This window comes from Oculina patagonica, chromosome 4 (genome assembly GCF_052425735.1).
Source record: "Oculina patagonica isolate OP01 chromosome 4, crgOcupat, whole genome shotgun sequence".
Lineage (NCBI taxonomy): Eukaryota > Metazoa > Cnidaria > Anthozoa > Scleractinia > Oculinidae > Oculina > Oculina patagonica.
In genome coordinates this window covers 3,267,202-3,279,543 of record NC_135761.1, presented here as the reverse complement: position 1 = coordinate 3,279,543, position 12,342 = coordinate 3,267,202, and the positions used below count along the sequence as shown (strand labels likewise).

The following is a 12,342-nucleotide window of genomic DNA, read 5'->3' as shown; positions in this document are numbered from 1 at the left end:
GTGTTTATTTGCTTTACTTTACTTTCGGAAAAACTGTTCACAGGCTACTTGTATTCTTTCCTAGGTGTTCCTTACGTTAATCTTTGCAAACGTAACACGACACTTTCGTTCGTTTGTAACAAAATACTTTTGTTTTCCTTGAAAATGCCGTAACATGAAACTCTTGTTTTTTGTTTGTTTTACGGCGACATCGATGACATTTGTTTAATTTAATTAAGTTACGGTTTAAACTGCACGAAAGACGATTCTCAAAACTAAAGAACAAATCTAATCAAAAAACATCTTTTTCGAAAGGGTTTTTAAAACGCAGTACAGCTAGGATATTTGTTTCCTGGTTATCAGGTGTTCACGCCGAAAATCCCGGTGCAAGTTTTTGCATACCTAATTACGATTTACGAAAGCGCTGTGAACACGTCACACGCTCACTCAAGCATGAAGCCGAGAAGCACGTAGTGTGAAGATTTCTTTCAAGAAATGTCGGAACCGTCACGAAAGCATGTTCAAACACTAAAGCGGCAGAGGTTTTACAAAATAAAACGGAGGTTAGTTCAACCGATGGAGAACAAATAAAAGGAAAGGAAGTGACGGATGTAACATGATATTGTTGTTTTTTTCTCGCAGATCGCTGTGATGCCTTTTAAGTCTAATTAAATTAACGCCACGGATTCTACAGGAATTCAACCGCATTGAAAAGCACACCACGTTAGGCTTTAATACAAAATTTCTAAACACGTCACTGTTATTTTAATTTTCGATAGCTTGAATTTCAGTTTGTTATTGAAACAGCAAACGAGATACTTTTGTTTTTGTCAAAAACATGTAACATACTTTTGTTTTTGTCAAAAACGGATGTAACATGATGTTTATGGTAACGTGATTTATTTTCTGCAAAGAAGGCGACATTGATTATAACACAGATGTTATCAGGTTATCAATTAATTATGAGATGCTAGATCACCTTTTCTAAGAAAACAGCATTGCCATATCAAGAAATATTTCACATGATCTGCTATGACGCCTTACTGTCTAATTCAATTAATTTGTGGTTTTAACTTGGGGCCACGGAGTCTACACGAATCCTTCTGCAGAAGAAAAACGCAATGTTCGTGATGAAGACTGATCTGCGCATGCGTTTAGCACAAAGTATTTTTTCCAGAAAGAATTGTACCACAAGGAGAGCATAGTGCTTTCTGAAACAAATATATACCTTGAGTTCTTCAATTGTAAGTATCGTAATGGACTCCCCGATTTACCAAGGGCACACGGTCAGGTGCTCTCCATCCCCTCCCCCCTTTACAGAAATAATTAATTAATTGATATTAATTAATTAATTGGTGATTAAAAGTTTACACCGCGTTAGCGGTTTAGTGGCTTAGTGGTTTAGTGGTTTAGTGGTTTAGTGGTTTAGGGGTTTAGCAAACGCCAACCCACCAAACCATCACAATAGTGCATTCTGCACTAAAAATAGAACTGAGCCGTAAACGTGTCGCGACTTTTAATTTAAATTGTCTGACTCTTTCGCATTTGTATAAAATTAATTTCACGTGAAGATCGGTAAAGCCGTCCAGTTTCATTCGGTTTACAAACGCAGAAGACTTGACATTGAAGTTAAAGCCACACAAAAATTTTAAAGATGTATTTGCTGTATATAAAAAGCTAAATTTGACCAAATTTCAGCCGACGTATAATTTATTTATCGGCAGATCGCTCATGCGAAACGACGTCAGGCTCTTCAACTTCAACAAAATATCTAGCCACTGGAATCGCTGGAACATTACCGCTGCTGTCATGTTTTCTTCACCTGAATTTCCGACATGACCATGACTTTCGAGCAACATGTCTTGTTCCTCCTCAACTTGCAAACTTGGGAAGTTCAGCCGAACCAAAGTTGGGGAGTTTGTTCCGAAGTTCGTAATTTGATTGTTTAACCCGCAAAGTAATTGGCTACTTTGTAACGTAGTTCCCAAGAAAACGAGTTTAAATTTGTTTGAATGAATTTTACTGAGAAATAAATAGTTTCTATCGAAAACTCGCAACTTTTTAAAAACACGCGACTTTTTTCAAAACCCGCGACTTTTTCAAAACCCGCGACTTATTTAAAACCCGCGACACGCGACTTGAAACCCGCGACCCGCGACCCGCGACCATTAGGGAAACTCTATTCCAGAGCGAGCCGATGGACGACCGCAGTTCCAGCCTACTAGTAAATAGCGAAGAAAAGACGAATAAAAACTTCATTCTTAACGTTTCTTCACTAAACCAAATGGCTTTTTAGGAGCCGCCACTTAAATAAAAGGTAATGAACAAGAATTAATTACAAATGCTTGTTAATTTTCTTTATCGATGATCGCTCGGCTTATAGATGAATAATTTATTCAAATTCAACTCTTTTCTAGTACCATGGAATTTTTTTTCGGCGGAAATACTCGGCTATAAGCCGAACCCCCAATTTGGTTGGGTTTTGACCAGTTTTCTGTAAGATTTGGTGAAAAAATCACTCGGCTTATAGCCGAATAAATACGGTACATATAGTATACTGGGGAAAATAAATGATCTCTGTGTGTAGACTAAAATTGCCAGCATGCACATTATGTGTAACAAAATAGGAGTGCAAAACATATTGATACCTGGCACATAACATATAATTGGTGGGACTGAATTTTATAATCAAACCTACTGAATTTTTTTTCAAGTTTGATTGGCGAGTCAATGCCATTTAATAATAACCATGCCCAACAATTTGCATGAATTTGCCACTTTGAATTAAACTTCCTAAATATCTCACAACTTCAAACTTGGAAGTTAGAAGTTATGGGCCAGGCTACATATTCCTGAAAGAGGGGCTTCCCAGTTGTCCAAGTAGTCCAAGTAAAATCTAGCTGGGAAAAAATATCCATGGAATATTCACTCTAGCTTCCTATGATAAATTTATATAATTCCTTGCAGAAATGTTTTTTCCTGGAATCACACATTTATCAGCTGAATCCTTGACATAATTATGCTGGAATGGATAATAAAGACAAAAGACGCATACAATAACATTTTCTGCATTTTATTTAGCCGTTTAACTTTCTGTGGTTCACTCTCAATCGACTGGAGAAAACACCTAGCTAAAGTAAGCTTACAGATTTTAAAAACAATAAAATTACTAGGCAATTCCATGTGAGAATGTGAAAAATCCAGATTTTTAAAAAGTGATTGGACATAAAATCAAACCCTGTACTATATTGTCGACAAGTTATAGCACATAGAAAAATAAGTTTCAGTTCGCTTGTGATAGCAATGCATTCATGGGGGGTCTCCAAAGTAAGTGTTTATTTTTTAATAATAAACAATATGTGAGAGACAAATTTTTTAGCTTGCTTTATAAAATTTGGAAATGATTTGTGTCTACAAACAGTTATATCAGAAGAAATACCTCAAAGGAGTTAATACATAAAAAATATAAATTTCACCCTGAACTTTTTTAAAAAAAAAGTTATTAACAAAGTAAATTTTGTTACGGACATTACGTAACGTCCGTAACGTTTACACAATCTTTTTCCATTCTTGAAACAACCATTTAAAATATTTCAAAGATATTTCTGCCACAAAGCTAAATATTCTTTAGAAACACTTTGGTAAAGAGCGGTCCCTGAAAAACTGCAACATTTTCCAAAAAATGGTAACAAAACTTTGTTACGGACGTTACGTTACGGACGTTACAATTCTTGAAGCTTGTGATTTTGGACTGTTTCTGCCACAGTTAAAGGCAATTTTGGATATGTGAATTCTCAAAGAAAGCAGTGTTTTAGAGAAGGAATGGATTATACCCACTGGAGTCCAGTATATGTCTGTGGAACCATAATAGTTTGAGCATGGTCATGTTTAAGGCTGAGTACTTTATGTAAAATGCATGTAGTGTCCTTCATACTGTGTTGGGACATTTCACAGCTTTAACATAAAGTATCAACCAGTTTGATTTATAAAATGTTAAATACAAGCCATTTTGAACTTTTGTGTCTAAAAAAAATGTGGCCAACAATACAAAATAATATAATAAATCACACAGTGTAACGTCCGTAACATTGGCTGTAACATCCGTAACGTTAAAGTTTACATAGCATTGTATAATTGCGAAAGTGAGTTTAAATGAAATGAAGCTTTTTGGTTCACACAACTACTATACTTCAAATATTTGGAGCAGTTCATTCAATAAGCCCTGACATTTCACAGGAATTTTCCATTAATACCAGTGCTCTTGCTCATGTGGTTGTTTTTTTCGTAACGTCCGTAACGGTTTGTATTTTGCTTTATTTTTACATATAGGCCAGTCAAGTGGAAAACTTTTATAACTTAATTAATGCGTCAGTAAGCACAAACATGATAATCAATGTAACATTGGACAACCTCTTCCTATTCTTTGCCTGTGCTAGATTAAAGTTTCAAAAATGACTCTGAATGTAGCGTCCGTAACGGTGGAAATGCCCTACTACATAAAAACTGCTTACCAATCGATTGCGAGATAAACTTCATCCACAACAATCCCTCGTACCTTTTGCTTAAAAGCGGTTTTTTTTCTTATGGTAGTCAGTCAACAACATCGATTATGCATCATCTCTGCCATCATCTCTCGTGCAGACGTAAAGCTGCGCAAAGTGCTGATAATTTTGTGATCGCAAATCGATACATTTAACGGTAAAATAACTGCCACAGTAGACTTTCTCGCGGACGATCTTCCATAAATTCAGTACCGGAGGAAGAAGTTGATAAATCAACGATTTGCCATCGCTAACACATCTTTGCTCTTGACCGCTAGGTGCTTCAAAGACCTTCAAAGCTTCATAATTCTTTTCTTTTTGGTCCGCCATTTTGAAAACTGTCTGAGCTTGCGCAGAAGGACCGGAAGTCCGCGATTCGCGGACTTGAAATTGGAGCCGGCCAGAGGTCTCGATCCCGGGTGCTGACCAGAAGGATCGCGGCCTCTGGGGACGAGAATGCATTAAGCCGCTACAAATAACGACTCTAGATTTATAAATTTACGGCTGAAATGACTTGTACCGCCTTCTAAGACCTCTAAACATGTTGTTTAGATACAAGTGGATTTCTTTTACGGTCTAAAATACAAATCGATGGTGTTAAAATTGATTTTAGAATTTAATCGGCAAATTGAAAGTGACAACCTCCGTAAATCTTGTGTCATTTGAGCTGAACATACACCAGACATCTTTAATTTTCTCAGCAGGAAGCGTTTCGTGTTCAACCTTGAAACTTGGCATGGTGAATGTTTAATGATTATACTTTGAGGCTATAAATTCAAATTTTCGAAAAATTAGGTACCAGGGGTATTTTTATGCTGTTGAAAATGGCCTATATTTCGCCGCCATTTTGGGTGCTCGTCAGAGCGTTTATAAAATGGCTCGCAAAATCATATTATCAACGTATTTCTAAATTTTAATAGTTGAAGAATGTAAAGTAATGTTTGTTCCACTTTTTTGTGAAGTTTGACGGCAATTGAAGTTTTTTTGAGACTTTGCCGGGACTTCGTTCTCGCAACTTATTTTGGGCATTCATTTGAAAGGAAAACCGCACTTTGACCCCGTTTTCCAATTTTTGTAATTTTCTGAAAAATAAAAAATCGCTGGAACTTTTAAATATGATTTTTACAAATGTCTTACCAAAGGGTATCTTTGGGCCAAATATGAGCGATTAGCCAAACGGGTCGCTGACGGAAAGATCTCGCTCCTTATAGACGGCCGTTCTTAAATATACAAGTGTCAAATATGAGTATCGCCTTCTGATGCTTAGCACAAGTATACAGTAGTAATGTTGGGCATATTGCATTTTTATTAAAATTAACCTTCTTTTAGGGAGGGGTGGATATAACTTGTTTGTTAAAATAATGTCAAATTTAGATGTCATTTACTCTTGCTGGGGTTAAGTATTTAAGGCCAGCTGACAATTTGTAGAATTGATTCTTACCCCATAAAGTAAAATTCCACTCCAAGGTTTTCGGTCCCCTAAAATACAAAACAGGTTTATCAATATCTTTCAAACAATGCAAAAAAATATGAACGTGATATTAGGAAGTATGTGTTTTTCGATTTTCCGTATTACAGTGCTCGATATTATATATTCCATTTCATCCAATGTTATATATTTGATTGTGAAGCAATAACTGACTGATGAAATGGTAAACATCATGTAAAGCCAGCGATCGGCGATTTTAAATGCCGGTCGCTGCAATGGAATTTGCTGCAATCAGCGAAAAAACAAATCGCTGCACTGGGCACACTTGGCGATTTTCGCCAATCGCCACGATCGTGAATAAAATCGCCAAGTGTGTCGCCGGCTTAAGTCTGAAGCCAATTAGAAATAAGAATTTTGTTTTTGTAGAAAATTTAACCAGTAGTTGTACTGACCAATTTAACCAGCAGTTGAGTCACATTTGAGAAGAAAAATTAGCGATGAGAAAATGGAAAGGCGTTTCGATGGCTCCATGTCATCACTATCAAGTTAAATTAGAATACAGAGTTGAGGCTTATACAGTGATTGGAGAAAGGAGTGAAAATATTTAGGGTGTGATAATTTATTAGCATTGATAGTCATTTTTAATATATATTTAAGGTCATTACCCTGAAATAGAACTGAACACAATTTTTTAACCAAACTTCGCCTACTGGTTTATTACTTTAAGGGAACTTAAATTTTGAAATGAAAAAGGGGGGGGGGGGGGGCACCAGGTTCGTTTAGGAGCAGGAAGACCATGTATATTCCATATAATTCCTTTATAATTCCTCTGCGAGTACTGGCAAAGTACACTTTTTTAGCGATAATTTATTTTTCAAACATAGGAACTGATCTGTTTTTATTTTACAGAAAGAATTTGATCCCTACACCCAGAATATGAGAAAAAAGGAGAAAGGAGAAAGGTTTAGGAGAAAGGGACAATTTACTTTACTCGCGGACTAAGCCGCATAGAAAAAAGCCGCCATTTTGTTTATGTGCGTGCGCTCGCGCACGCTTATTACACGTAAAATTCTGCGCAGTAAGGATGCGCAATGCAATACAGGGCAATGACCTTAAACAGTTTAGCACGGACGAAATCTGATTGTGTGTTAGGCTTCGGCTTTGTGTTCCTGATAAAGAGCATTTTGTAAATTTAAGCAATCCAACTTTGTGCAGCATTTCTTTAGAACTGAAAACTTCTCAAATATTTTACAAAACATTTAGTTGTGTCATACCTGTGAATAAGTGTGGGAATTTAATTGGTAGAATGACAGCCTCCTTTAAAGCTTCCTTGGCTGAGTCTAACCCAGCAACATCTGACCACTGAACATTGGGTTTCTCCATTACAATGGCACCTGAGTTCAAAACAAAACAAGGCTATAATGAGCTTAACAACAAATAAGCTCTAGTTTAGAGGCATGGTGGCCTAATGGCTAGTGTGTTGGATACTGGACCAGGTGGTTTAGAGCCCTGGCCAGGATCACTGCATTGTCTTCCTGGGCAAGAGACTTAACTCTCAAAGTATGTCTCTCCACCCAGGAATTAAAGGAGCAGTGACAAGGATTTTATCCAAATTTAGGCAAAGAAACCCCCCCCCCCCCCACCAAATTCGGTGAAATGTAAAAATAACTGCTTAAAACAGTGAAGGAATATTTCAATAACACAGTAAATACAAAAGAACGTTCGGATGGCCAAAAGTGAAGAAGATTGAAATGGATTGGGATATAGGTTTTTGAAAATAATACTGTAGATAGGCTGAACAGTTTTCAAAGTTAATCTTGTTGGCTTATAACTTAGTTGTAATGAAGCTATGGTTAAGTCATTTAGATCCATAGAAGAAATGTCTTTGCAAACATTAAGTTTCATAGTGAGTATTTGGCAAAACTCAATGAAAAAATCTTAACTCAGCCGTGACACAATCCCTTTAAATGCTGGAGGTAACCCTACAACGGATTAGCACTAGTGGTGTAACAGGGAAAGGAACCAGGCTTTGCCTTCTTTATACAAATTTTATATGTGTGCAAAACTTTAATGATGCCCCATGTTTTATACTTTGGTGGAAACCCAAATCTTATTAATTAAAATGTATCATTGCAATAAACAATATTGGTAATAGCATTAAAGATTGCAAACGTCTGTGCTAGTTTTGTCCCTTCTCAAATTGGCAAATAGACTGGTCCCTCAAAAATGTGTTCTAGTAAAAGACCCCCTCCCATTATTCTTCCTAAGATGGTAAATCAAAACATCAAATTCACTTTTTTCACGATCCCATAGTACATCTTGTTTACCCCCCAAAATTTTTGCATAAGCATTATTTTCAATTTCTCTTGGGACAATTGTTCGTCATTGTAAATCCCAAGAGAAATAGAAAACAAGGCGTATGCAAAAATTTTGGGGGGTAAACAAGATGTATTATGGGAACGGTGAAAACAGCGAATAAACAGACAAACTTTTGAAAGATCTGAACTAACTGCTCAGACCTTTTTCAACAAGCCCCCCTCCCCCCCTAAAAAAAAGCCTGTGTACAGCCGTCCCGCTCCCCTCAAAAAATCGGGGAGAGAACGTCTGTGTTTTGGCAACGTTAATTGTGTTCCGCGGCGGGTGGTTTTCCCGGAATGTGTGGAAAACGATCTGATTGGCCCTTACACAAAAACCATTCATAATTGTCTTTAATTTATGCGGGCGATAGCTTGTGGCATTCCAAATTAATTCAGCGTGCGGCGAGCATTCAAACTTAACAGCCTTTTGCGTTTCACTTGTTTCTGAAGGGCACAATAATAAATGATAGGCAGTATTATTTAAACCAGGACAAGTTGGAAAGAGCCGCAGTTTGGTGAAGACCGTGGTCTCGAAAATTTCTGCGCTGTAGTCTGAACGCTCTAAAATTTGCCACATCTCTCGTCAGTGCGGTTTGTTTTGGCTCATTTCCATTTAAGGCGAACGACTTCTTGGATTTAATAATTGTGATTCCAGGCCCGGCCGCTAACTGATACTGTTGCGCAATGTATTGTATGAATGACAGTGTCTGGCTTTGCCGAAAAGTTCTGTTGTAGCTTTACTTCGAGAACGAAGAACTGTTGGTTATTAGATTTTGTGCTGTAAACGTTATGCTTCTGGCATTTTTTTGATCTAGTGCTTTGTTTCTTGAGCTCGATGAAGTTTTATCTCCCGTGTTTGTTGTGTTATATTTGGAACCGCATGATTCAAATTCGGTCATCCGGATATCCGATATAATAATTTATGTGAAATTTAAATCGATAACAGCAGGATACTGGAACACGATTAACGTTGCCAAAACACAGACGTTCCCTCCCCGATTTTTTTTTGAGGGGAGCGGGACGGCTGTACACAGGCTACCCCCCCCAAAAATGGACTTCAAGGTAAAATTAACTCCTAGGGTAATATGTAAAGCTTTTGGTGTCCTTGCATGTTAAAGGGACTATGTCACAGATTTTAACAGATATATTGAACAGCCCAAATTTATATTTGTGTCGTAGGAAACCTAAAAATAACGGTCTAACAATTGCTATTTAAGAGCACTAAAACTGTTTAAAGGCATGTTTGGCTGCGGATGGCTCGGATGGAAATGTATTGCAATTTGAAAACATTAGCCAACATTAAGTTATTTCCGTGCGCCTTCAAAAAATTTATACTTATAGCCAAAGTTTGATTTCTATTCCCAAATAAAGGTTATATCTCCCATTTAATGTTTAAAGACAATGTTTTTCACGGGTAGAGTTGCCTTCCACTTATTTCAGAACAGTTTAGACCAAAAACTGCAAAATCCATGTGACATAGTCCTTTAAAACTCTGACAAACCCTTCTGTCACTCACTGTTTAACTGTCCTCTGAGTTTTTTTGTTTCTGCATCATCATCCTCGTCACCACTGCTGTCCTCTTTACCATCCTTACCACTAACACAAAAATAAATATCACTGTTAGGATCGGCTTCACAGATCACAGTTCAGTTTTTGCATTGCAGCTGACAGAAATACTAATAAATTGAATTTGAAATTGGGTGCTTTTGAATTCTGTGAAGGGCTTTAAAATGCCCCTCCTAAATTAAACGTTTCAGCCTGTGCTTTCAACAAATTTACTGTTTCAGCAGGGCTCAAAACAGACAGATGAATGAATGAAGGTACACATACTTATATAGCACACATATATCCCATGATGATCTCATGGTGTTTCACATACAGTTATGAAATTGAGATCAGATGACAGGCATCTCTGGTTGTCACAATCGACAGCCTATTTTGATTATTAAAACTGAATTTTTGGCTGCAAAAAATTCCTTTGATGTCAATTTCGAGTGAGAATAGTTTATTACATATGTATCTCCTCCTACATGTGGTTGGTGACTATTCTTATTCTCGTTAACTGTTTAGTTGAAAATGCAATGACATTATCAGGTGAAATCCAATGTCAATCTAACACTAACCTGCAATCAGGCGTTCTTTTTTTCTCTTTTCGAAAGGGAGAGGGAAAAAAGAAGGCCTGATACATTTATTTAACCAGCCGCCAACCACCCCCTAATTTGAATAAACTACGGTGTCGTCGAACTGTCAAACCACTCTTTGTAGTTGGCGGCAAATTCGAGACGTGGATTTCCACGAGGCATGAAAAACATCTGCAGAATAATTGTACATGTACAGCCAGTAATATTATTAAAACTTCGCCGTGCTGAAATAAAAATGCTTTTAGTTGAAGGGTGAGATGGCGCTCGCGAACATATATTTGTCAGCTGTAGATGCTGTCCCTTTCAGCTAGAAAAAAACAAGGAATTCACTGACAAGAGCTGTTTCACGGCAGATAACATTGTGTCGCTTTTGTAAACATTCCAACACCTCTGGAATATTAGCTAATATTGTTTGGTAAATTAAACTTTTCCCGAAACGCATTGGAAGAACTGCCAAAATATCTTCACGGAACCAAATTACGCATTGTCGCTCACTCTATCTGTTCTTCCTTCAGAGAATTACATATGAAATTTGTCAGGGCTTCAACTAATGTAAAAGAGAACTCATCCTCGCAGTAAACACATACATGTATGTAAACACGTCTCACCGTAGGCCATTACCACTAACTTCTGACTGGAAGTCTCGTTGAAATACGACAGCCAATCAGTCCACAGTGTCTCATTAAGTATTGTTTCTCGACCAATCAGAAGAAAAACCGGAATTCGTTTTTTTTTCCATATGATCCGACAAGTAAATGTATCATGCCCTCCTTCCCCGGAGTGATAAAGTAGGGAGGGAGGGCATGATCTCAGGTTAATCTAACACAGGCAGACTGACTTACTAACCCTTTACTGCTCTCCTTTCCTCCTCCAGAAGATGCAACAGGCTTCTTTTTGTTTTTTCCTTTAACATACTGCTTTAGCTTTTCAGCTCTTTCAAGGTACTGGACGCATTTCTGTCTAATACTCTCCTTGGATTTCTCTCCATGGGCTTCATCTGAAGTGGTGAAACAAAAGTTATGTGTCAGTTAGGAATGTCATGTCCCAGAATTGAGCAAGTCCCTGCGTTTCAACAGGCATGTTAATAAAAGTATGTCAAAATTTGCTGAGAAAAAGCAAAATTAATGGAATAATAGGGCTACTTAAGCAACTATACGCACTAAATGGCGCAAAAAATTATGTGAAGCAAGGATGTGCAATGCAATTCACTGGAATCACCTTAATAAAAGCTGTTTTTGGGTATGATTCTTTTTCTTTTGTGGTGCTCCAACTTACCCTTAGAGCATCCCTTAGTGCAGAGAGTGAAACCTTAACCACTGATGTAACTAAACGAGTGGATTTTCAGCCTGTACTCAACTCAACCCTCTTCCTACTGGGATTAAGAGTGATGACGACAATGAAACCCTTCACCTAGGCATGTGTGCTTATTACACGAAAAATTCTGCGCAGTAAGGATGTGGAATGCAATAAAGGGAATGACCTTAAATAATATACTGCTGTCACTGAAAATCAGTAACATTCCATACAGGGATTCCACTGGGAACATTTGATTAAAGTGAGCAAGTTTTCATATTTTTCATGACTTTAATGACTAAAACAAGCTCTCATTAAGCTAACCTTAAAAATGCAGAATCAAATAGACGAATTTGTAAAGTAAGGTTACAATGATGAGGTAGAATTTTAAGCAAAAGCCTGGGTAAACGAATTAAATTTAGGTGCACAAATTTTTTTAGGGAAATGACGAGTTTAATTTTACAATGAACGTCTTTTGATGACACGATCGTTACCAAAGAACAAAAGTTCACATGTACAATGACAACGGATAAATCTCACGTACAGCAGATGAACTACAAAGGAGCTTCAATAAAACGAAAAACAAATACAGAACTAACTAG

The 12,342-nt window shown here is 37.2% G+C and overlaps 1 protein-coding gene across 1 annotated transcript in view; it reads right to left on the bottom strand.

Annotated features, from left to right (window-relative positions):
• LOC144651239 (vacuolar protein sorting-associated protein 4B-like) overlaps positions 1 to 12,342 on the bottom strand; it is a 30,332-nt gene that overhangs the window by 17,566 nt on the left and 424 nt on the right. Inside the window, exons 3-6 of the mRNA XM_078511170.1 lie at positions 11,294 to 11,444; positions 9,823 to 9,902; positions 7,224 to 7,343; positions 5,962 to 5,999 (exon numbers count right to left, since the gene is read on the bottom strand). Coding sequence (XP_078367296.1) covers positions 5,962 to 5,999; positions 7,224 to 7,343; positions 9,823 to 9,902; positions 11,294 to 11,444 — 389 coding nt within the window. The remainder of the gene's footprint in view (positions 1 to 5,961; positions 6,000 to 7,223; positions 7,344 to 9,822; positions 9,903 to 11,293; positions 11,445 to 12,342) is intronic.